The 27,215-nt window shown below is 43.5% G+C and overlaps 1 protein-coding gene across 1 annotated transcript in view; it reads left to right on the forward strand.

Annotated features, from left to right (window-relative positions):
- LOC142472496 (uncharacterized) overlaps positions 1 to 25,731 on the forward strand; it is a 664,758-nt gene extending 639,027 nt beyond the window's left edge. Inside the window, exon 5 of the mRNA XM_075579553.1 lies at positions 24,657 to 25,731. Coding sequence (XP_075435668.1) covers positions 24,657 to 25,726 — 1,070 coding nt within the window. The 3' untranslated portion in view covers positions 25,727 to 25,731. The remainder of the gene's footprint in view (positions 1 to 24,656) is intronic.
- Positions 25,732 to 27,215: the final 1,484 nt, after the last annotated feature.

The raw sequence follows: 27,215 nt of genomic DNA on the forward strand, positions 1-27,215 counted from the left end.
ATGCTTTGTAAAGGGGCATAATTATGTTTACTTTCCTTCTATCCATTGCCTGTTTAATGCAAGATAAGATCTTGTTTGCCTTTGCAGCTACTACATGACTTTGGGCACTATTGCTAAGCCTGCTGTTTACAAGCACTTTTAAATCCTTCTCCATCAAGGATTCCCCCAATTTATCCCCATTAAATTTGTAAGTCGCCTTTTTGTTCTTGCATCCCAAATGCATAACCTTACATTTATCTGTATTAAACCTCATCTGCCATTTACCTGCCCACGCTTCCAGTCTCTCCAAGTCCTTCTGAAGAGAAATTACATCCTGCTCTGATTTTATTACCTTACACAATTTAGTATCATTGGAAAACATGGAGACTTTGCTCTCGATCCCAACCTCAAGGTCATTAATAAACAAGTTAAAAAGCAGGGGTCCCAGTACCGATCCCTGAGGTACTCCACTCACGACTTTAGCCTTGTGGTAAACCCTCTGTATTTCCTCTCGTGAAGTCTTCCCTTTATGGTAGACTTGGATAATGATATGCCTTCTCCTGGAGAGTGTTCTTCACCTGGCTGGATGTTGTGAAGGGGTTTTTCTTTACCAGGGAAAGGATTCTACGATCATCCACCACTGTTGTCTTCCATGGACGTCCAGGCCATTTTGTGTTGCAGAGTTCACCAGTGCGTTCTTTTTTCTCAGAATGTACCAAACTGTTGATTTGGCCACTCCTAATGTTCCTGCTATCTCTCTGATGGATTTTCTTTTTTTTTGCAGCCTAAGGATGCTTTGTTTCACTTGCATTGATAGCTCCTTTGACCGCATGTTTTGGGTTCACAGTAACAGCTTCCAAAAGCGAATGCCACACCTGGATTCAACTCCAGACCTTGTGTGCGTGTGTGTGTGTGTGTGTGTGTGTGTGTGTGTGTGTGTGTGTGTGTGTGTGTGTGTGTGTGTATATATAAATATATGTGTATATATATATATATATATAAATATATGTGTATATATGTGTGTGTATATATATATATAAATATGTGTATATATATATATATATATATATATAAATATATGTGTATATATGTGTGTATATATATATATAAATATGTGTGTATATATATATAAATATATGTGTATATATGTTTGTATATATGTATATATATATATATATATATATATATATATATATTCTGTTCTGACGCATCTACTAAGATACTTTTCATATAGCAATTCATAGCTATTAATTTAACCTATTACAATTAAGTAGTGATAAGATTAGGAAGCCGAGAGCTGTGTATAATAACAAAAAAGAATAAAAGCCTTGGTATACAGCCCATATTCTTATCTAAATCTTGGATAGACCTCATCTTGTACCCAAAATGTGTTTTTTCTTTCTAACATCCCACAATCCGTTTTTACAAACTAACATTGCAGAATAGAGTCTGGGTAACAAAATTAATACGAACAGATTCTAAGTTTCTACAATATAATTATTCCTAACTGTGTTGCAAACTAACATTATAGAATAGAGTGTGGAGAAACAAAATGGATACAAACGGACAACATGAATTCCGAATCACTTGAAATTCATTTACACCATCACCGGTGGGGTATACGGTGTTGCCACAATCCGACTGGACCACAATGATCCCTGCCGGCAGTACTTCTGCCCGGTGATCAGCGGACACAAGCCGACTATGGAAATCGAAGTTAGTCTCTTACCCGGTGAAGGGATCCAAGGCAAGTGTGGCTGAGAGAGCTATACAAAAAATACACTAGATGGCGCTCTAACACTAAATCAACCTCTACACAGTGCAAGTGAACATATAGTGACAAATAAATAAAAAATAACGTGCCGTGCAAAAAGGTGGTAAATAAAACACTCAAACCCTTGGAGGACTGTTTCAAGGTCCAAACAGAAGCATAAAAGGAAAAACCAGGGGAGCGAAATTACCTATAAAAAAATATATAAAACTACCATAGTGCAGTTATGTTAAAACAAAACACAGTAGTATCAAAGCTCTTAAATTAGCAAATGAGCGTGACCCTCAGTGTGCTATCTGGAGGGAGAAAGTCTGCCTGGAGGTCCTGTGACGTCCACTTCGATCGGCAAAGGAACCGGAAGTGACGTAGCGGCTCCCAAGCAGAGGTGCAGGAAGGAGACCAGTGGACGCAGCGGCGGTGTGACGGGATCCCGAGAATGCGACTCGGCTTCCATCTGTACCCATATACCCATGCTGTGACCAATTTGGAATCCTGTAAGCCTTCATTTTTACCAGTGTTGGATAAATCGCTTTGGTATTTTATCTGGGCTCTGTGTTTCTCTTTTGATATTCACACTACCTCCTATTTTTGCAATTTTTGCTATCTGGATATTTTCTGTTGGACATTTTCTGACATTGTCTATTGTGTCTCATTTGCTAATTTAAGAGCTTTGATACTACTATGTTTTGTTTAAACATAACTGCACTATGGTAGTTTTATATATTTTTTTCTATGTAATTTCGCTCCCCTGGCTGAGAGAGCTCCCAGATTCCTATAAGTTGCCCATATTCACCTTGATTGGGGAGCAGGTCAAGGGATCCACGATGTGGGAGTTCTGCCTGGCCTCGATGCAGACATTTTTGGGGGTTGTTATTTGGGCATGTTTTTCTGCCTATTATACCACCCCCTCCAGCATCCGTCCAAGGGTTAACAACGGGATCGCCTATGCCAGGCAAGGGTGCCAGGCAAGGGTGCCAGGCGGTAGTAGGGGCTATGCGGACATTTCAGCCCTACATACCCAAACATGTTGCTTTGGGGAGTGGGAGCACTCCAACCCCAGCCAGGGACAGAGAGCCTTAGTCTGCCTTGATCTTGGAGCTCAACCCAGTAGGGCTGTCACACCAGAGCTCTCACCTTTAAAGGGGGCGGTGTGACGTTAAAGACAAAATGGCTAGCATTTTAAAGGTTAAGCCCAGCCATTGCCCCTATCCATTTTGATGGAGCTGCAAGATTTCCCCTGCAGATCCATCTTATGTGGCTCATCTCGCTTAAAACCCTGTGTTTTACAATGTATTACTGTATGTATAAACTTTTATTCAATGTATTTCTGTGTACCGTAACTGTGAAAATGTGTTTTGGTTGTTCCCTTGGGTGCTAGGTTAGTAATACACTTAGCCTACACGCCAAGGAAACCCAATTCTTTCTAGTCGAGAAGAGGGAGGTGCAGTGCATGGGGACAGAAGTAAAGTGGTGACGGGTGGCCCTAATGTCTGGGATATGTTGGTCCAAAGAACAGAGCCTTTGTGTGCCCCAGCACCTGAGGCACCTATCTCTGCAGGAGATATCTGGCCAGCAATAGGAACAGTTCCTGGGTATGAGCGCTGTTCCATTTGGCTGGTTTGAAATTTTCACTCCTGTAAATCAGCCGCTGGGGGCCACCCTGGCCACCTCGGTCACACCTCCAGCCCAGATTGGTCTCATGCTGTGATTGATCCACACGCAGTATCTGCACTGTGAATGGTTGTGATCAGTGCTTTCCTATGGAGATATGGAAAATATTTAAAGGAGAGCCTATCTGAGCTCCACAGACTGTTCCAGAGGTCGCGTGTAGACTGACTAAGCGGTGTGCTCCGAGGCGGTGCTAGAGACACCCCAGAACAAAGCTCGTTGCCGATCTGAGCGTGAAATTCAAACTTGCTTTGTGCACTGGGACCTTTGGTTTGCTGGGCGCGGCAATCACAGGGGGGCTTGGCCATGACGTGTGTGTGACTGTGTGTCCGTGTGTGTACCAATAAGGGGACCTAGCTGATATTGTTTTAGCCCTATCAAAACAACGTTCACACAAACATCAATAGATATAGTGGTTCCCAGCACTTAGTATGAAAAAAATCAGATAGAGGCATCAATAAGGAAATAAAAAAAGCTGTGTGTGCTGTGCACGCGCATAGTAAGTGAAACTTCTTTGACTTTTGTCACAGAAATTGTGTTTGTGATGTTTTAATTAAAAATCGAAATACAATTTCTTTGACAAAACGCAAATAAATTTGGACTTAGAATGTGCGTGCTCGGCACACATCCCCTGTATTAGCTATTTGCACTAAGTGTGCATTCCTCGTGCGTGTGACTGTGTGTGTGCGTGTGACTGTGTGTGTGTGCGTGTGACTGTGTGTGTGTGCGTGTGACTGTGTGTGTGTGCGTGTGACTGTGTGTGTGCGTGTGACTGTGTGTGTGTGCGTGTGACTGTGTAGTGTGCGCGTGTGACTGTGTGTGTGTGCGTGTGACTGTGTGTGTGCGTGTGTGATGTATGCGCACCCATCCTGCACCTTGCATATGCCCCTGCACCTCGCATATGCCCCTGCACCTCGCATCACCCCCCTGCACCTCGCATCACCCCCCTGCACCTCGCATCCCCCCCCTGCGTCTTTGACAAAACGCAAATAAATTTGGACTTAGAATGTGCGTGCTCGGCACACATCCCCTGTATTAGCTATTTGCACTAAGTGTGCATTCCTCATGCGTGTGACTGTGTGTGTGCGTGTGACTGTGTGTGTGTGCGTGTGACTGTGTGTGTGTGCGTGTGACTGTGTGTGTGTGCGTGTGACTGTGTGTGTGCGTGTGACTGTGTGTGTGTGCGTGTGACTGTGTAGTGTGCGCGTGTGACTGTGTGTGTGTGCGTGTGACTGTGTGTGTGCGTGTGTGATGTATGCGCACCCATCCTGCATCTTGCATATGCCCCTGCACCTCGCAAATGCCCCTGCACCTAGCATCACCCCCCTGCACCTCGCATCACCCCCCTGCACCTCGCATCCCCCCCCTGCACCTCGCATCACCCCCCTGCACCTCGCATCACCCCCCTGCACCTCGCATCACCCCCCTGCACCTCGCATCACCCCCCTGCACCTCGCATCAAACCCCTGCACCTCGCATCAACCCCCTGCACCTCACATCATCTCCCTGCACCTCACATCACCCCCCTGCACCTTACATCATCTCCCTGCACCTCACATCACCCCCCTGCACCTCACATCACCCCCCTTCACCCCCCTGCACCTTACATCACCTCCCTGCACCTTACATCACCCCCTGCACCTCACATCACCTCCCTGCACCTCACATCACCCCCCTCCACCTCACATCACCCCCCCCCCACCTCACATCACCCCCCCTGCACCTCACATCACCCCCCCTGCACCTCACATCACCCCCCCTGCATCTCACATCACCCCCCTTCACCTCCTCACATCACCCCCCTTCACCTCCTCACATCACCCCCCCTTCACCTCCTCACCTGCACCTCCCCTCACCCCCTGCACCTCCGATCACCCCCTGCACCTGCGAGCACGGCGGCAGAGCAGTGTGGTAGGAGGAGGGATGGGCACAGGTTGTGTTGCCCCGCAGTGCCGGGGATCAGGGCAGGGAGGACGGCACATACGGCGAGGAGGCCCATGTGAGTGTGACGCCCCCCCCCCCCGGGGAAGAACACCATGATGCCGGTGGGGGGGTGTGGGGGGAGGAATAGAGGGGGTAATTGGGGGGAGAGGGGTGGGGGAAGGTTGAGACGCGGCCGCACCGGGCCCGCCGTATGCGTGGGAAGCGGCGCGCTCAAACCCCCCCCCCGCTTCCCACTTTACCCGAGCAGGAGCCAGGAGTCACTGGCGCCATCGCGCATGCGCGGCACGGCAGTAGGCAGCGGGCGGGGAACGGCGGCCATTATGAGCGGCGCCGGCGGCTATCGCCGCCGCCGCATGTCAGTGGCTGTGTGGGGGGTGCGGTGGCCATCTGATTTGTGGAGCGGGTGTGATGTCAGTGTTGGGGTCGGGCTGAGCCAGAACACAGCCCGGCCTCAACTGCCAGCACTGACGTCACATCCGTTTCATTTCTGTCTCCACAATCCATTTTTGCCCCATCACGAATGAGGTGCCACTAAGGAAGTTTCACTTCAATAACAATGATATATTCAAGAAAATTGCATTATTTAAACCAACCCTATTCGGGGGCTGGGAAAGAACTTTACATGGAAACAAGGGCTAAATAATAAGTTACAAGTCTGGAGATGGAGAAAGATGGAGGAAATACAAAGGGAACAACAACCGTGTTGGGGAGTGGGGGAGAAAGATAGAGGGGAGGGAAAAAAACAACGTATAACAAACGCTCAGGTCAAGGTGATAAAATATAGGGGGGCAACGAATGTTTCGGGGACCAAAATTCCCCTTCTTCAGGCCCGTTCCCACAGACTAAAATAGTCTGTGGTACTTTCCTTTATAATATACCTCCACCCAAACACACCTCACACAGTCAACATTTAACTGAAAATCAAACACATTACAAATCCCTAAGTGCACCAAAACTGACCCTAGTCTTAAATCAGCTGACAGGACAATTCCCCCATATTAGAGCAAAAAACTGCACATCAGGTTAACCATAAATCTCAGGAGAGTGTACCAATCAACAGGTATAACCTAAAATTAACTGACACTAATGTTCTATTAGCTGAGATATTATTCTCTCTTATTAGGGCACAATTCTGCACAAATACTCCATACAGAAAAACCTGAACTGAAATGAGTCTGGGAGGGAAGGAACAGCAATACAAATCCTCCAGTTTTTGCTGCTCGTCAGTATAGATTGCTGTGCTCTCCTCGAGGGTTCCTGTTCACACAAACATCCAGAATCCACAAGAATCCACCCCCCTGCCGGCGATCTTCCCTCATCATTGGCTCCCTGCCGCACCACGTGACGCGTCGGCGCTCGGGATCATGATCCTCGTGTATCCCCTGCTGGCTGACACGTCACAGTGCGCAGCGAGCCTTGCAGCGAGCAGGGACTGGTGCCGGCTCGGGAGGAACTCAGGAGCTGGTGAGTGACGCGCACGCGGCTGTGTGCACCGCCGACCGCAGCGGGGCCTCAGCTGGCAAGTGGGAGCTTTGAAAGTGCTTTTGTGTGAACTGCATCCCCGAGGTCCGGGAGAGCTTAGACCCCTACAGACGTAGAAATACTCCTGGGTAAACCTACCGATGTGCCACCCAGCACCTAGTTAGCTAGTATTCCCCCTCTTTAGGTAAGTTTTATAGTGGTTTGTGTATTGTGCTGTGTCTGCTGGCTCTGGTCGGAATAAATATCCTTTTATTTGACTCCTTTTTAATGTCTGGTGCCTTGATTACAGTGAATTGTCCTGGTCTTCCGTGACAGGGATATCTGGTTATTTTGCAGTTATGCGAGTCAAACACCCAAACACATTAATCTTGTGTAAAATGAAATATGTCTTCAACACTATTAGCCAATTTCTGCCAGAAGGGCTAGTAAAACATTTCTTTAAGACGGGTATTATATTATACCAATATCTGAGAAGGTGAAATTACAAGAAGAGCCCCAACTCCCGGCTTTACCTGACGGATTTTCCTTCTCTTATTGCCAGGTTTTCCAGCGGTTGTACCGGAGCGGTTAGAGATTAAGTCAGAGAAAGAAGAACCAAACACTGAGGATCATCTGTCCTCAATAAAGAGTGAAATAGATTCATTTCCTGTTGGTGGTAAATAACCTTGTATCCCCACTTTTCATTGTTTGTTTAGAAAATAGACTGAAATATCTATAATATGGGAGGAAATGGCATTAAAGCATGGATACAATTATAAGCTGCATGTTCTGGGGGAAAACAAACACATGATTTGTCAAAGGTTATATTGAGAATATTATTATTATTGAGATTTGAACATTTGGTAGCACCATGAACTCCAACACGTTTTCTGCACTCAGGGGTAAAAACATTCCTTATTCAGGGTTAATAATACATTACAATCAATTACTTATCCCATCTCCTTAGGAATCAGTATACAGTAGCTCATTTCTGGATAGTGATATCACAAGAAGAGTTTCCACTCCCAGTGTTACATTATGGATTTTCCTTTTCTTGTTGGCAGGATTTCCAGTGATTGTACCAGAGAGGTTAAAGATTAAGTCTGAGAAAGAAGAACCAAACTCTGAGGATCATCTACCCCCAATAAAGATAGAAATAGTTACATTTACTATCGATGGTGAGTACCACAACATCGTTTAAAGTAGTATGGTTACTTTTAGGGAATATTCCGGGTTAATTGCCTCTCATAGGAAGTCCCTAGGCCGCTGATTATTCTTCAATAAGCCACATTCAGCAGCGTTACAGGAGCAGTAAGTATGTCTCTCTCTCAAACTAGTACAAAGGTTGCAAATGCAGAGTTATGGGTCTCTGACCATCAATGGAGCACATTTGAAAAAAAAAACAAAGGCACCTTCCACTATTTGACTAGTATTTTCTGCCTGTGCTCTCAGATCCTGTGACAGATGGGGCCTTCCCCATCACCCTCCAGGACCCAGTACTTCTCCTTTGGCACCACTTCTCCTATTTGCATACCTGCCGGTCCTCCCAGTCGCTGGATTCTGTGGCTGCTGCTTGCTCTGGTCTCCCCTGCCTTCCCCCTGCTCCCCTTGTCCTGTGGAGGGGACAGAGGGAGGCTAAGGCTTTACTTGGCGGCAGATCACATGGCTGGGGGATTCCCTATACAGGTGCACGTGCAGGCCTTCTCCCCCATACTTGCTGGAGCTGCTACCGGCACCTGCACCCTGTCTCCCCCTATTCCCTCCTGCTCCGCTCGGCATGCGGAGGGGAGGGGAATGGTTCTTGGGGGCAGTAAACCAAGTACAGGCTACCAAGGGGGACCTCCAAGGTTGCCCTTCGCTCCCCTTACAGCCCTTTCCAGTCAGGGCTCCTTTGCATGTAGCCGCGGTCGCTCACAATCTGCCTCCTCCTGCTCCGTTCTGTATGTGGAGAGGAGGGGGAGAAGAAATGTGGCGGCGGCAAGCAGACCAGGCCACTCTTGGTGAGCCCCGATGTCCCCTTTTCCCTCTTACAGCCCCAGTCAGCTGCCATTGGCCTTCACATTCTCCTGCCTCCATCCTATCCCACTCCTGCAATGAGGTGGAAAGGAGAGGGGACGAGAAGAGGGAGAATTCTACGGGGATGATTTTGTCATAAAGGCACCTCAATGTCTGGGGGGTCTACACAGGTGGCATTGGACCAAGCCAAATGGGGCACAGCTAGGACGTCACTATGATGTAGTCTGCCTGATTGGCCCCGAGCGAACACCCTGATTGGTGCAGCTTCAGTCCATGGGTTCCAATGGGTGCCAGAATCCTTAAAGGAGCTTGCACGGCCGTTTAGATTCATATTCAATTGGGGAAAGACATTTCAATGCTGTGATCTCTCTTTGGAGTACGTTGGCCTGTCCAGTTGTCCCACTGTCCCTGCGTCAGCCCAAATACCTTTATCCTACTTACAGTTGTGTGAAAAAGAAAGTATACCCTCTTTGAATTCTATGGTTTTACATATCAAGACATAATAACAAGGTCTAAAAATTAGGTAAATACAACCTCAGATGAACAACAACACATAACATATTACACTGTGTCATGGTTTAACAAAAATAAAGCCAAAATGGAGAAGCCATTTGTGAAAAACTAAGTACACCCTTACTGCTTCCATAGGAATTAAGATGCCAAGTAGCAGACAGGTGCTACTAATCAAATGCCCTTGGTTAATTGATCATCAGCAAGTGTGACCACCTCTATAAAAGCCGAAGTTTTAGCAGTTTGCTGTACTGGAGAATTCAGGTGTGTGTTAACACAATGCCAAGGAGGAAAGACATCAGCAATGATCTTAGAGAAGCAATTGTTGCTGCTCATCAATCTGGGAAGGGTTATAAGGCCATTTCCAAACAATTTAAAGTCCATCATTCTACAGAGAGAAAGATTATTCAAAAGTGGAAAACATTCAAGACAGTTGCCAATGTTGTATTGTATGTCTTTATTTATATAGTGTCACGAGAGCTTGCGACAGGCTGTAATTGTACACCAAAAACTATATATATAAATATATATATATACCTGGGTTTGAACTGGGATGAGACTTAGATATGATAAATAGAATTTATTCCTTGATAAAGGTGAACACAACAGATTATACAATAACAGGCAAAATATAGACACTTACGTAAAAGATGAAAATAATGAAAACAGTCCCATCTGAACTGGCAGTTTCATCCAGCAATCAGCCCAAGACATTGCATGGCGACCAAAAATGAAGACAAAGGATAGATGGGAAACAGCAGGTTATAAACCCTTTGTCCCTCTATCTGTAACATTAAGACCCTGGGATTGGTTTGCAATTATCTCCAGCCAATCTTTGGTGGGGGAACACATTTTAGGACAGGCCCCCCTGCTAGCTGGCACATCTGCAGTAGAACTCTGGGGGGTCTCAGACTTAACCAAAAGTTCATATTTACTGCAAATCATTGCATAACTTCCGCTCCGTAATACATACAGTCAGGTGAGATATATTACTGCATTCTGGGACACCTGACGCTCGTAGGAAGACCAAAAATTACATTGTAATATGAACATTAATAGAGATATTAATATCTGGCATTTAGCAGCAGTTACATATTCAATGTTTAGAGACATACAGGCAATGGGGGAGCGTGGGATTAGAATAACATTTGAGAATAAAAAACAATAAAATTATTGTGGTTACAACAATAATGCTGGGGGTTGGTGAAAATACTAAAGACACTTACACGGCCATGTGCAAGCAGACACGGTGATGTGGTTTCTTTTGGCAATTCCAGTCACTCCCAACAACAAGTATTGGTGGTTTAAAGGGTTTTAAAATAAATATATAAATATATCTGTACTCACACGGCCGTGTGTGAGTCCTTGCAGGAAGTTGGTAACTTTGGGGTTAAATTAACCCATCTGCATCTCCCCCCAGTGTAGACTCTTCTCTTTCTGCAACCAACGTGGGGTTCTAACCCCGGTCTTGGGCATCAGATGGGGACTCTCCCCGGTGGTGGTAGTAGGGGGGGGAGTAGGTAGAGAAAGTGAGGCACGTTGTCAGTAGGTTTTAAAACACATTTATTAGTTTTAAAAGCAATTGGTAAAACAAGACTCACATACATACATAGTGGTTGGACCCCTGGCCTCCTCGTGCAGTCCAGGATACAGTTTTAGCAGCTGTTTGTGCAACTCACGCGTCCGTGATACAGGAGAAAAAACTTTTTCTCCTTGTCTGCAATGGCTGCCTGGTTGATCCGGCTACAGGAGCCACTTTGGGCCAAATTCAGCAGGAACTTTAGAGCTACGCGTTTCGCCGAGTCATCGGCTTCCTCAGGCTCATATTCTGACGAGGAGGGGGTCTCTGAGTTTTATAAACCCCCTGTGTAATCAAGGTTTAATTGGGGCGGGCTGTGTTTAGTGAAGCCCTAATTACAACGTTTTATTAATGAGATTTACATATTTCATGTTCTGTAATCATACTGTCTTGCCTTTAAAATCAGTTTAAGCTTAAACGTTTTTATATACTTAAATTGATATCCCTATCTGTCAGGGTTAATAGATGACTGCAGTAAAATACATACTTGTTGATTATTTAATTAGACAATTTTATCAGAGTATTATCAAATCTATTTTTAAACTTCACACACATTTAAACAATTTTATACAAATTCTACTAAAATTAAAATTCACAGGTATTTTGGTTTTAAGACCTCCAATGGGGTCCATCTAATCATGTGTCAGAATTGGTCATCTGGATGATAATAGTGCAAAGTGTACTTGCTCCTTGAACTTGATTAAAAATTATTACCATGTAGATTTATAAACACATATAAATTAATTAAAACATTTCGGCTATCAAAGTGCCCAAATCCTTTGATATAAAGCAAATTACCCATCCCCGTCAGGGTTATGCGTTGGTTGAAAACAATTATAAATGGATCATACGCAATATGTTCCATTTTAAAATTTTTAAAATTTGATCACTTTAATAATAGTCGCTATAAACTAAAAAACTAAAAACAAGACTGACAACTAAAAACTAAAACTGAAAAGGGAACTGACGCTGGACAAAGGAAATCTAGGGAACTAAAGGGAACTGTGACAGAATGGAACTGTAAATGAATGGAACTGTAAAAGAAGAAGGGGAGAGGGGAAATACAGTCAAACCCACATCTAATCCAATTTTCTTATGGTTCTAGATAGGGATAAAAAGTTCCTCCCTCATAACTCTATATGTTTTAATGAATGCCTCAGTAGCCCAATAAGATTTAATTTAAGTATTCAATTGAAAGCGGCGATATCGAGGTCGACGTTGAGGCCTGAGGGGGACATGGATTTCAAACGGTATATCCAAAACGTCTCCCTCTGCCGTAAACGTCTCAATCTATCACCCCCCCTCCAATTCTCAGGGACCACTTCTAATCCCCTATAAAGTAGTCCTGAGGGGTCCCCCCCATGTTTCTGGATAAAATGAAGGGGCACACTATGGGTGGTCATTCCCCTTCTTATATTGCCCAAGTGTACCAGTATGCGGGTCCTAAGACTTCTTATGGTCCGGCCCACATACTGGAGTCCACATGGGCATTGGAGCATATATACCATGTATTTGGTTTTGCATGTGATGAGTTGTTTGGTTTTAAACCCCTCCTTTGTAACATTTGAGCTGAATTCTATTTTATCAGTCATCGCATGTTTACAGGCCTTGCATTCAAAACATTTAAAAAACCCCATCGGTTTAGGTAACCAGTTATTGTCTTTAATCTCAGTTTCCTTCCTGTATACGCTGGGCACTAGTTTGTTTTTAATGTTCTCCGCCCTTCTGAAGATGACACGGGGTGTTTCTGGCAGATAGTCTTTTAATAGTGTGTCTTTGCATAGCACGTGCCAATGTTTCATTAAAATCTTTTTGATATTTTGGGCCTCGTTATTATATCTTGTTATAAAAGGAACGATGTTATTGGTGGTATCTCTTTTTTGCTTGGGTACCATCAATTCTTCTTTATTTAAGTTCAGAGCTCTCATATGTGCTTCTGCAATTAAATCCTTTTTGTACTGCCTTTCTTCGAATCTGGTTTGCAGAACTCCTGCTTGTTCTCTATAGATCTCGACCTCTGAGCAGTTCCGTCTAATTCGTCTGAATTGTCCGAACGGAATATTTTTTAGCCATTTTTGATGGTGGCAACTGCTGTTTAGTAAGAAGTTATTAGCATCTACTTCCTTGAAATAGGTCTTAGTTCTGAGAATATTTTTCTCAATGTAGATGGTTAGGTCAAGGAAATTGATGCTCTCTGTGCTCGACTCTGATGTGAAACTCAGATTAACCTCATTGTTATTAATATAGGTCAAAAAGAGTTTAAGATTTTCCTCGCTCCCCTGCCAAATGATGAGCACATCATCGATGTATCTCCTCCAGAGGACCAGGTTTGCTCCGTATGGGTTTTCCGACCAGATGTTGGTCTCTTCCCAATGTGCCATGAAGGTGTTGGCATAGCTTGGAGCAAACCTGGTCCCCATAGCGGTCCCGCATTTTTGCAAGAACATGGACCCATCAAACCAAAATAGGTTATGAGACAGAATAAACCTTATTCCGTCTAGTAGGAAACGTTTTTGTTCCTGTGGGACTGATGGGTCTTTCTCCAGCGCAAATGCCACCGCTGCACACCCATCCTCATGCCGTATTGATGTGTATAGAGACGTCACATCACAGGTCACTAATATGTAGTCTTCTTGCCACTTAATTGTTGATAATATGTTTAGGACTTCTAAAGTGTCCTTTAGATAGGCTTTTGCGTTAGTCGCATACTTCTGTAAGTATATATCAATATATTCAGAGAAGTTCTGTGTCAGAGACCCGATACCCGATATAATGGGTCTACCTGGTGGTCTTTGACGGTTTTTGTGGATCTTGGGTAAAAAGTAGAACACTGGTTTTACTGGTTCAGATTTGAAAAGATAGTTAAACTCCTTTTCACCCAAGATCCCTACGTCCCTTGCTTCACTCAAAATCTGTTTTAATTCCTCCTGGTATGCCTTTGAAGGATCTTGTGTCAACCTCTCGTAGGTTGTCTCATCACCTAAAATACGGAGACACTCAAAGAGGTAATAACTGGTGTCCATAATAACGACACCACCTCCTTTGTCTGCTGATTTAATTGTAATACTAGTGTCTTCGCTGAGTGTTTTTAGGGCTTGCTTTTCCTCCTTTGTTAAATTTTCTCGATGCTTACCCTTTTTGGATGCAAGTTTTTCAAAATCGTCCATAACAAGTTTGTTAAACACCTCCAGATATTGCCCTTTGCAATGGGCTGGATAAAAGTTCGATTTATTCTTAAGGTTAGAGTGTATGAACACATCCTTGGGGGTAGCTGCAATTTCTGATTCCTTCGTTGATTGATCTTGGCTACACCCTGGGGTACTTTTATTTATAAAAAATCTTTTTATCGTTAATTGCCGTAAATATTTTTGTGCATCGATAAAAAGATCGAAGCCACTAGGCCCCCGTGAAGGCGCAAAATGAAGTCCCTTCGCGAGTACCTGTGTTTGCACTTTGTCTAATGTTTTTGAACTTAAGTTAAAAACACCTTTTAACGTGCTGCTTTCTTGCTCCCTACATTTTCTTCTTCCTCTCTTCCCTCTCTGTCTCTTTTCCTTCCTTTCCCTTCCGGTGTCTCCGATACCCCTGGGTCGTCCAGGCAAGAGAACCTGTTTTTTATCTCCACTGTTCCCTGGGGTGCCTGTTCTAAAAAAGAGACCCCAGCTCTGGGGCCTTCTGTGCGTTCCCAAATAGGGTTTCTGGGTTCCTCATATTTGGTTCTCATTTCCCTGTGATCTCTTTCTTCCCTCCTGTTCTCGTACCTTTCCCTCGACAGTACCTCTCTGGAACGTCTTGGTGATCTTTCTCTCCTCGGTGAACGATCCCGCCTAACTGAGCGGTCTCGCCTTGGGGAACGTTCCCATCTATAGCTATGGTCATCCCTGGTATGCCTATTATCTCTGTTATATGAATAATGGTCGCCTCCTCCCCTGCTATAGTAATTGGGATATCTTCTTTCCGTCTCCCTTGTGTGATCTTTATCATACCTTGAGGAACCCCCTTTTTTGTAGGTGTTCGTGGGATATTTCTCCCTCTGTCTATCTTCATGCTGATGCCTAGACGTGGGTTTTTTATCATGAACATTCCCGCTACTATCTCCTGTTATGTCTTTCTTTGGTTTTATAATTACAGGTTTGGCGGGACTTTTATTAGTATCTAGAGGTTTAGGGGGTACTTTTTTGTCTCTACCTAACGTTGAGTTACTTCTATCCCTTTTATTCGGTTCCCTTGTCATCGATTTATCCCATTTTCTTTGCTTTCCCTCCTTGTAATCCTCCTCGTCCCTTGCAAATTTTTTATTTTTATTTATAAGGACACTTCTTTCTAATGAATCTAATTCTACGGAGAGTTTACTATTCAGGGTATTAAAGCTGGGACAATTCATAAGGGGCTCCAAAACGGCCTTAATCTGATTTATTTCTTTGTCTAACCTTTCCAGAGTTAACTCATGATGGGATATGAGCAACTTCATTAACTCAATGCTGCAAGTGTCTTGTATTTTCTCCCACATGCAGGCATACTCTATTTCTGTGAGTTCAAATGAGGAAGGTTTAGAGACTCTGAGACCTCTAGGGATCCTTGCTACTCTTAAGTATTCTTCTAGATATGTTTTGTCCAGAAGAATACGTACTTCTTTTTTCATTATTTTATCTAATTTCTCGAATTCAGCTTTAACTATGTCAGAGGTATTGATTTCTTCTTTGACGCTTAATTTACTTTCTATATCATTAGATCTCAGTGCCCTTTTTACGAACACACTTTGTGTAATGACAGTTGGTGTGCTGTCTACGGGGGTGATTGATTCTTCCTCCACCTCCATATCAGCCATGTTCATAAATGTTAAGCTATAAGGTGGCAGCCAATGGTGAGGGATATAACAGAGAGACAATAGGAATAAAAACCTGGCGCTTACCTTTAGCTTAATATATGAGGTGTGCTTACAATGTGGCAGTAAATTAGACCACGGCTCTATGACAGATGCTTTGAGCCAGCATGAAGTTCCCCTCTGCTTCAACCCCAGGGAAGGGTTAATCCGGAACCCTTTCAAAGATGCTAATAACTTCTTACTAAACAGCAGTTGCCACCATCAAAAATGGCTAAAAAATATTCCGTTCGGACAATTCAGACGAATTAGACGGAACTGCTCAGAGGTCGAGATCTATAGAGAACAAGCAGGAGTTCTGCAAACCAGATTCGAAGAAAGGCAGTACAAAAAGGATTTAATTGCAGAAGCACATATGAGAGCTCTGAACTTAAATAAAGAAGAATTGATGGTACCCAAGCAAAAAAGAGATACCACCAATAACATCGTTCCTTTTATAACAAGATATAATAACGAGGCCCAAAATATCAAAAAGATTTTAATGAAACATTGGCACGTGCTATGCAAAGACACTATTAAAAGACTATCTGCCAGAAACACTCCGTGTCATCTTCAGAAGGGCGGAGAACATTAAAAACAAACTAGTGCCCAGCGTATACAGGAAGGAAACTGAGATTAAAGACAATAACTGGTTACCTAAACCGATGGGGTTTTTTAAATGTTTTGAATGCAAGGCCTGTAAACATGCGATGACTGATAAAATAGAATTCAGCTCAAATGTTACAAAGGAGGGGTTTAAAACCAAACAACTCATCACATGCAAAACCAAATACGTGGTATATATGCTCCAATGCCCATGTGGACTCCAGTATGTGGGCCGGACCATAAGAAGTCTTAGGACCCGCATACTGGAACACTTGGGCAATATAAGAAGGGGAATGACCACCCATAGTGTGCCCCTTCATTTTATCCAGAAACATGGGGGGGACCCCTCAGGACTACTTTATAGGGGATTAGAAGTGGTCCCTGAGAATTGGAGGGGGGGTGATAGATTGAGACGTTTACGGCAGAGGGAGACGTTTTGGATATACCGTTTGAAATCCATGTCCCCCTCAGGCCTCAACGTCGACCTCGATATCGCCGCTTTCAATTGAATACTTAAATTAAATCTTATTGGGCTACTGAGGCATTCATTAAAACATATAGAGTTATGAGGGAGGAACTTTTTATCCCTATCTAGAACCATAAGAAAATTGGATTAGATGTGGGTTTGACTGTATTTCCCCTCTCCCCTTCTTCTTTTACAGTTCCATTCATTTACAGTTCCATTCTGTCACAGTTCCCTTTAGTTCCCTAGATTTCCTTTGTCCAGCGTCAGTTCCCTTTTCAGTTTTAGTTTTTAGTTGTCAGTCTTGTTTTTAGTTTTTTAGTTTATAGCGACTATTATTAAAGTGATCAAATTTTAAAAATTTTAAAATGGAACATATTGCGTATGATCCATTTATAATTGTTTTCAACCAACGCATAACCCTGACGGGGATGGGTAATTTGCTTTATATCAAAGGATTTGGGCACTTTGATAGCCGAAATGTTTTAATTAATTTATATGTGTTTATAAATCTACATGGTAATAATTTTTAATCAAGTTCAAGGAGCAAGTACACTTTGCACTATTATCATCCAGATGACCAATTCTGACACATGATTAGATGGACCCCATTGGAGGTCTTAAAACCAAAATACCTGTGAATTTTAATTTTAGTAGAATTTGTATAAAATTGTTTAAATGTGTGTGAAGTTTAAAAATAGATTTGATAATACTCTGATAAAATTGTCTAATTAAATAATCAACAAGTATGTATTTTACTGCAGTCATCTATTAACCCTGACAGATAGGGATATCAATTTAAGTATATAAAAACGTTTAAGCTTAAACTGATTTTAAAGGCAAGACAGTATGATTACAGAACATGAAATATGTAAATCTCATTAATAAAACGTTGTAATTAGGGCTTCACTAAACACAGCCCGCCCCAATTAAACCTTGATTACACAGGGGGTTTATAAAACTCAGAGACCCCCTCCTCGTCAGAATATGAGCCTGAGGAAGCCGATGACTCGGCGAAACGCGTAGCTCTAAAGTTCCTGCTGAATTTGGCCCAAAGTGGCTCCTGTAGCCGGATCAACCAGGCAGCCATTGCAGACAAGGAGAAAAAGTTTTTTCTCCTGTATCACGGACGCGTGAGTTGCACAAACAGCTGCTAAAACTGTATCCTGGACTGCACGAGGAGGCCAGGGGTCCAACCACTATGTATGTATGTGAGTCTTGTTTTACCAATTGCTTTTAAAACTAATAAATGTGTTTTAAAACCTACTGACAACGTGCCTCACTTTCTCTACCTACTCCCCCCCCTACTACCACCACCGGGGAGAGTCCCCATCTGATGCCCAAGACCGGGGTTAGAACCCCACGTTGGTTGCAGAAAGAGAAGAGTCTACACTGGGGGGAGATGCAGATGGGTTAATTTAACCCCAAAGTTACCAACTTCCTGCAAGGACTCACACACGGCCGTGTGAGTACAGATATATTTATATATTTATTTTAAAACCCTTTAAACCACCAATACTTGTTGTTGGGAGTGACTGGAATTGCCAAAAGAAACCACATCACCGTGTCTGCTTGCACATGGCCGTGTAAGTGTCTTTAGTATTTTCACCAACCCCCAGCATTATTGTTGTAACCACAATAATTTTATTGTTTTTTATTCTCAAATGTTATTCTAATCCCACGCTCCCCCATTGCCTGTATGTCTCTATATCTTTGAAAGGGTTCCGGATTGACCCTTCCCTGGGGTTGAAGCAGAGGGGAACTTCATGCTGGCTCAAAGCATCTGTCATAGAGCCGTGGTCTAATTTACTGCCACATTGTAAGCACACCTCATATATTAAGCTAAAGGTAAGCGCCAGGTTTTTATTCCTATATTCAATGTTTAGACTTCCCAAGATTGGCTTACTCTCGCCAATACACTTATGTAATTCTTAGCCGGTTCAGCCAAGGACATCTCATAGTATCCTTATATTTAATAAAGTTACTCACTTTTGATATCCTGTTGGGGAATACCTTTTGCTGGAAGGTGTGAATAACAAACCCTTCCCTTCCTTTTGCCTGCTTCCCGCATAAACAATTCCCCTGGGAAGCCAGGCTCAAATCTAGCAGGATATCCTATTTAGCATCCTACTGGCCACGTCAATAAACCTTTTGAAGTGGGCTTTTGCTTTTCGCATAACCAATTAGGTCAGTTACCTATTGATCAGGGCGATGTATCACACCTCTCTGTTGATATACACTTCCAGTGAATACTCATATGAGGCACCATTTGGCTCCTCATGCATTACAAAGACAGGCATTCTGCCTGTACATTAGCACACCATTATTAGCATTCTGCCTGTGTATTTCAAAAACTACAAAAAGCCACTTTATCAAAAATATATGTTTCTCTTATGACACCGTTATATTTTTAATATGTGTGTACTTGGGGGGTGACCCGGAGGCTGTACCCCAAGGCTCAGGGTCCTGGCTTACTCAGTTACCAAATTACCAGTTTTCAGGTAACTGTTTATTCAGCACTGCATATAAGATTAACCCCTTAAGTCCCAGTGGGTGGGTTATGCAGACCCTGATCCAGCAACAACATCATTTACACAGGGGAATAAGCATTTTCATGTTATTTAACAAGGGTTAAGTCACAGTTCTGGGCCTCAGCCCAGTTAACCCCTTGTCTCCCTGGCGAGGTTAGAGGGGGGCCCTTGGGGGGTAACCCCGTTAATCCCGGGCCAAACCCTCCCTACCGCCACATATAGTGCCATTAATGTACATAGCGCTTCACAGGAGTGGACGTCCCAGCAAACTCACCCCAAGGTCAGACCGTGCAATGCTCAGAGAAATTGCAAAAAACCCAAGAGTTACATCTCAGACTTTACAGGCCTCAGTTAGCATGTTAAATGTTAAAGTTCATGACAGTACAATTAGAAAAAGACTGAACAAGTATGGTTTGTTTGGAAGGGTTGCCAGGAGAAAGTCTCCTCTCTAAAAAGAACATGGCAGCACGGCTTAGGTTTGCAAAGTTGCATCTGAACAAACCACAAGACTTCTGGAACAATGTCCTTTGGACAGACGAGACCAATGTGGAGATGTTTGGCCATAATGCACAGCGCCACGTTTGGCGAAAACCAAACACAGCATATCAGCACAAACACCTCATACCAAGTGTCAAACATGGTGGTGGAGGGTTGATGATTTGGGCTTGTTTTGCAGCCACAGGACCTGGAAACCTTGCAGTCATGGAGTCGACCAGTATTCTAGAGTCAAATGTGAGGCCATCTGTCCGACAGCTAAAGCTTGGCCGAAATTGGGTTATGCAACAGGACAATGATCCCAAGAACACCAGCAAATCTACAACAGAACGGCTGAAAAAGAAAAGAATCAAGGTGTTGCAATGGCCCTGTCAAAGTCCAGACCTCAACCCCATTGAAATGCTGTGGCGGGACCTTAAGAGAGCTGTGCATAAACAAATGCCCGCAAACCTCAAAGAACTGAAAGAAGAGTGGGCCAAAATTCCTCCACAACGATGTGAGAGACTGATAAAGTCATACAGAAAACAATTACTTCAAGTTATTGCTGCTAAATGTGATTCTACAAGCTATTGAATCATAAGGTGTACTTAGTTTTTCACACATTTTCACATTTTGGCTTTATTTTTGTTAAATAAATCATGACATGGTGTAATGTCATGTGTTGTAGTTCATCTGAGGTTCTATTTACCTAATTTTAAGACCTGCTAAGGAACAGATGATTGTTATTATATCCTGATATGTAAAACCATAGAATTCAAAAATAAATTTCTTTTTCACACAACTGTAAGTGTAAAAATACCTACCTTTTCACTACACTCCTATTTTATTCGCTGTGGTTGATTGTATGTTTTATATTGTGTACTTTACCCTTCTAGGTTAAATCCTTTTGTTTTATAGCTCTATTGTCGTGACTGTGTATTAGCCCACATAGTTTCATGTAACTTGTGATCCACTGTATATTGTAGTTTTTACTGCGGATGCTTACTGGGAATTCTGGGATCCTGGAAATTGTCCTGGTTCCCATTATCCCCAGTGACTCCGGATAATTGTACAGGTAGAAATGCTAGTCCTTGAAGCGGGATTGACTCCTTGTGCGAGTCAGTGATTACCAGGATTGGATGGGTTCAGTGATTACCAGGAATGGATGGGGGTCTACTATGTGTACGTTGTGGGTTCACTCTTAGCTTGGTTGGTGGCAACACTGCATCCTAGCAAATTTTAACTAGGATTTTTACTGTACATGCACTATGATTCGTTAACTTTGCTGTGTCCTCTCTCGAAGCTCTGGGACTCCATAGGTTAAGTGGAGATCCCAGTGTCCCCAGCATAATAGAGCTTGGGCTAGAATCATTACAGTGTGTGTGCAGGAATTGTAAACATGTTTGGGTGGTTTCCCGGAGCCTGAGACCCTCTGGATTCATGGAGGTCCCCAATATAAATGTAAGGTTCTGACTCCCAGCGAGAATGTATTATCCCTAGGATTGAGTGGGCGGTACCTAGGTATAAGAGCGAAGCTCTTAGGGTGGGTTCACCCTAGTGGTTGTGGGTGGGGACTCTACCATCTTAGCAAAGCACAAAGTTAAAAACAATAAACCTATACAAATTGTGTAGACAGCACTCACTATGGATATAATTATGAATGTGCAGGGTGCTAGCGGAACCAGGAGGACCCAAATTCCCCCACAACTAATAGTCAAAATATAGAGTTCCAGCACTCACTGACTCAGAAAAAATGCGGTAATATGGGTTATGCCAAAATGATACGTGGTTTAATATTAGCACAAGATAACATTTGGAGTGATGCGGCGCAAATGCACAAACACAGATAATACAAATATGGTGATGGGGTGAACAATACAGGGATAGGGAGTGGGACAACACTAGGTAAGGAGAGTGGAGACAGCACAAACAAGGGGGAGGGTAATCAGGGGGGCAACGTTTTTGGGGGATACCCCTTCCTCAGGCCCGTTCCCTCAGGTCTAAGGAGACCATAAGGTACTCCCCTTAACCCTGACACCCCAACAACCAGAGCAGCACTCAAAGAGCAACACAATGCAAATAGAAAGCTCAAACAGGCAAGCAAAGTACTGAGTACACCAGAGAAAATGCAATAAGCAGATTGAATCAAACCATCTGGTTAAATGTCCACAAGTCTCTCTTTCTCTCTCCCTCTCCTTTCACTGGCGCGCTGCTGACTGAGATCCTGTGTACCTGGGTATATGTAGACCATCTTACAATGACGTCATCAGGGCGTTCCACCGAGCACCACTCAGCACACAGATCAGTCTGCAGCTCAGCTAGGGTGATCGGGAGATAAGTGTCCATTCTCGGCAACTATAAATCAAAGTGCGCTCTCACCTCAATCCTGAGCAAAACAAACTCAGAAGATATCAGCAAAACATGGAGCAGGTACTAGGAATCGCCCAGCACAGTCTCTGCAACTGCAGGCAGTTTGTTGGTTAGGAACAATATAGTGATAGTGTAATTTGAATGTCATCTTTGAATACACCTGTTCCACCACCAATTAATTGCAATAATTGTCTATTAATTCACTGTTTTTTCCCTGTATTTTTCTATGTCTATATAATTTGATTGAGCCTATGCACCGGAGCACTCCACTTCTGCCTACTACCCCCAACCAACCCCACATCTGCCTACTAAGCTCTTCTCTGCCGACTGGGTAGTGTTATACCTTTTTTGAAAGTACACAATTGGCTTAAAAGAATGTGGTAATAATTAGAAAATAGCACATTTTTTTTTCTGTGGCTTCCCATCACCTTAGAGGCAGACGGGTTTTTACAGATTATAGATGTATTATTTGAGCCAGGTTCGTTAAATCTCAATTCTGAGAGAAACGTGAGCTGTAGAGGATGAGTATGCAATATAGCCCTAGCAACTAATTATCAGTGAAGTGAACAATCCCAGCATCATCATACACATTGGCAGTAGGCATCTTGTGGATTTTCAGGGACTTGCTTCTGCAGATAGCGCGATAACTTTGTTTCAGTCTCGTATTTCTAATGATTAACCTAGAAAAATGTAATCTCTAAATCAGACAACTATTGTTCTTGTACCAATTTATCAGCCATCTGTGTTGGGTTTTTTTGTAACTTAGTTTTTATTGAATGTATTTTTTTTTACATACAAATAAATAAATTATACAGTTTGGGAGAAAATAATAGTATGGGGGTACCATCAGAAGAGATAAGGGTGGATAAAGGAGGGTGGGATTGGTCAAGGGGAGTATTCAGGTGGATTTAAGACAATACATTCAACATTGTTAGATAGTTTATTTTCTTTTATGCGGATCAAACAGACATCTCTTAATACTACCCAGGAGAGAACGCACAGTTAGGGGTCAGAGCATAATTGAAACAGGATTTACACCCTGAATGTTAGATTGTGCTATCGAGGGTTGCCATATTTTTTTTAATTTTGCGCATGAGTCATTTAGCATGCTTGTTAATGTTTCTATCTGGTAAATAAACCAGACTCTATTTCTAATTTGGGGGATTTGTGGTACTTCCTGTTGTTTCCACATAGCTGCTATTTCGCTTCTGGTCGCAGTTGCAATATGAGAGATTAGTGTATTTTCTCTTGTGGGTATATCTTGGTGTGGCCTGTTTAGGAGGAAAAGCCAAGGATCCAAATGCAGATCTAGGCTAAAAATCTTCTGTAGCCAGTTTCTTACTTGCCTCCATAGAGATGCTACTAGTGAATATGTCCACCCCATGTGCTACTAGTGGATATGTCCACCACATGTGCAATAAGGAGGCCTGAGCCCCGCCTCGTTTAGGACAAAGCGGAGAGTGTCTCGGAATAAATTTAGATAATTTCAAGGGTGTGAGTTACCGTCTCGTTAACACCTTATATGCATTCTCCTTTAGTGTAGTGCATATTAAACTTTTAGAGACTGCCAAAAATATTTAATTCCATGTGTCCCCGTCTAATACGTCACCAAGATCGGATTCCCATTGTGACATACAGTATAATTCAGCTTTTGTATTGAGTCTGCTTCTGTTAATGTCATATCTATATATAATTGTGATGGGTACAAGTTCTTTTGTAAGCATTCTGAGGTCTGTTTTTGGCCCAAAAGGATGGCATGTTAATTGAAAGTGGTTGGCTGGAACACAGACCTTCACGATTTTCTGATATTTTTTATTTGGAAACGTTGCAGTTGGAAAATCGGCAATATTTAGCAACAGCATGAATTTGAAAGGAGAAAGAAAGGGAGGAGTCAAATATTTCACCATGGCAGTGTGCTTGGGAAATTGCATGAATAGTGGTTTTGACTGTGACCAAAAAGGTAACACAAAATTGAGTAATTGGGCAGGTTTTAGATGCCCGTTTAGTCTTCTCCCACCTATCCTTTACACTATATATTTATGTTAGGTTGGTATCATTAACTCACTGTATGAGAGACCAGGCGTTCCTCAATTTTACTTCTCATGGACAATATCAATGTTAATGATTTGGAAGATGTACATGTACACTTAGATAATAATACAGTAATAAATACATATATAATTTGAATCAAAATTAATTCACTGTGAGCTGCCAGAAACAAATTGCAGGTCTTTTGGGACTGCCACGAAAGTCATGGGGGTCATTGGATTTCCAGGGGCCACAATTTCGAAGCCATGGATATAGAGTAAAGAGGACATTTTGTTAACCAGTGATAAAGTAAATTCTTCAAATATTTTGTTTTAGTAATTTGCTTTACAGATTGAACACATTTGAGTTCTGTCTTTTTTGTTTACTTTTGTTAGAGAACTGCCTGAATGAGGAGCAGAACTGGAGCTCTGATATGTCCAGAAGCTGGCTGACCCCCTGCAGCCCAGAAGTGCCAAAAACCAATGATTCCTACCACATATTGGACAAATGCAAGGAACCAGTGCCACATGATGGCGAATTTACAGGCCTTGTACAGCACACAGCACAGACTGACTCTAAGTATGGTTCAAGCAAAAGCTATGAGAGGGATTCAAGAAGCTGCAGTGCTCAGCTTTTTATCTGTAATTGTGGAGAAAGCTTCTCACTGAATAGGGGCTTGCTCACACACCTTTGTGTCCACACTAGCAAGCAACCTTTTACCTGTACAGACTGTGGGAAAAGTTTTTCATTGAAGGCAAAACTCCTTTCACACGAAAGGATTCACTCAGTCGAGAAACCGTTTAATTGTACAAAGTGTAGTAAGCAGTTAAGCACGAAGAGCAGCCTCCTCGCACACCAGAATATTCATACGGGGGAGAAACCTTTCACATGTGCAGAGTGTGGGAAACAATACAGTTTAAAGAGCAGTCTCCTTAAACACCAGAGGATTCATACAGGGGAGAAACCTTTTGCATGTGCAGTTTGTGGAAAACGTTTTTCCCACAACGGAAGCCTTCTCATACACCAGAGGATTCATACAGGGGAGAAACCTTACACATGTACAGAGTGTGAGAAACAATTCATTGATAAGAGCAGCCTCTTCAAACACCAGAAGATTCACACAGGGGAGAAACCTTTCACATGTACAGAGTGTGAGAAACAATTCACTGATAAAGGCAACCTCCTCAAACACCAAAGGGTTCACAAAGGGGAGAAACCTTTCACATGTATAGATTGTGGGAAAAGCTTTTCACAGAAGGGCCACCTTCTCAAACACCAGAGGATTCATACAGGGGAGAAACCTTTCACATGTACAGAGTGTGGGAAAAGCTTTTCACAGAAGGGCCACCTTCTCAAACACCAGAGGATTCATACAGGGGAGAAACCGTTCACATGTACAGAGTGTGGGAAAAGCTTTTCACAGAAGAGTCACCTCCTTAAACACCAGAGGATTCATACATGGTAGAAACCATTTGCTTCTTTAAAGTAGGGTTGGGCATTATACCTGTAGCATAGCAATACCACAGTAATAAAAAAAGGCTTGTAACTATAGCGTCATGATAATTATCACGGGCGACCAGGCAAGTACACTGAGATCGCAAGCACCAGACAGAACAAAGACGTTAAATAAGCTGAGTTTATTTTGGCTGAAGCCAACAGGAGCAACACTATGCAGAAAACAAGCTCAAGCTCACCAAAACAGGGTTACAAGCTAATCCTAGAGGGTTAGGTGCTGGGCACTGCTATAGCTAGTTTATCCACAATGTCTTCCACATTCTGTATGTCTCTGAGTATCCTACTACCCTGGGATGATAGCCCATCATCCACAGCCACAGGTTCAAACCTCCCGTTAGTCTGTGACTCTAAGACTAGCTATGAGCACCAAAATATCTGTAAGAACTATGGAGCTCTGATCGGCATTGGCTTACAGACTTTTCCGGCTTCCATCTGAAATGAATGGAAGACTGGGTGCCGACCAATCAGCAAAGAGATTGTCTTTGCTGGCCAATCAAAGCGAGAGCTCATCTGAGATTGACCAATCAGGGCCGTGGGAAGTTACAGTGCTTTAAGAAAGCCCACAGAGGGGGGGCGTGTCGATGACGTCACACAGGACGGTCGGCTGAAGGAAGAGCTCCAGAGACCCTTCCGACTAAACTCTAATTTGCAGGAGTTTTAGCCCACTAAAAAACTTTACAAAACCCACAAATAAATCCCTAAACCTGTCAGGATGACATCTAAGGGGAAAAACCCCCTAACTCAGGGAGTGGGGAACTTCTTTACGCCCGCAAAGCGGCCCGCTGAGGTGGGGAATAAGAGGCAAGATGGCGCCCAGACCCCAGGCCAGAAAAGCAAACAAGGCCCCCACGACCCACCAAGCCCCGCTGAGGCCACCCTACTCGTGGACGGAGGCATCACTAAAGAATACCTGGAGGGGTTGCTCACCAAGCTCCAGCGGTCCCTGCAAACCAACCTAAAAGAGGCTGTGGCAGAGATCAGGCAGGACATCCATGGCCTGCAGGAACGAACAACCACGCTGGAGACCAGGCTAGATGAGGCTACGCACCACCAAACTGACGCAGACGAAGAAATTATCCGCCTGGGCCACGAGATCAACGCCTTAAAGGACAGCCAGGAAGATCAGGAGAACAGGGATCGCCGCCAGAATTTGCGCATCCGCGGCATCCCTGAGGCTGTACTGCCCTCACACCTGTGGGACTATCTGTCTGGCTTCTTCCTCCTCTGCCCCGAGCTTGAACCGCGGGACCTGGAGATGGACAGGGCCATGGGCCCCCGTTCTGAGGACCCTAACCGCCGGCGGGACGCGATTGTGCGCCTTCACAGCTATTCAGCTAAAGAAAGGCTGATTACAGCAAGCAGAGGGAAGAGCACGATCGCGTTCAGAGGCGAGCAGCTGCAGGTCTACAATGACCTGTCCAAGCGGACCGTGGACCGCC

The sequence above is a fragment of the Ascaphus truei genome, chromosome 22, assembly GCF_040206685.1.
Source record: "Ascaphus truei isolate aAscTru1 chromosome 22, aAscTru1.hap1, whole genome shotgun sequence".
Lineage (NCBI taxonomy): Eukaryota > Metazoa > Chordata > Amphibia > Anura > Ascaphidae > Ascaphus > Ascaphus truei.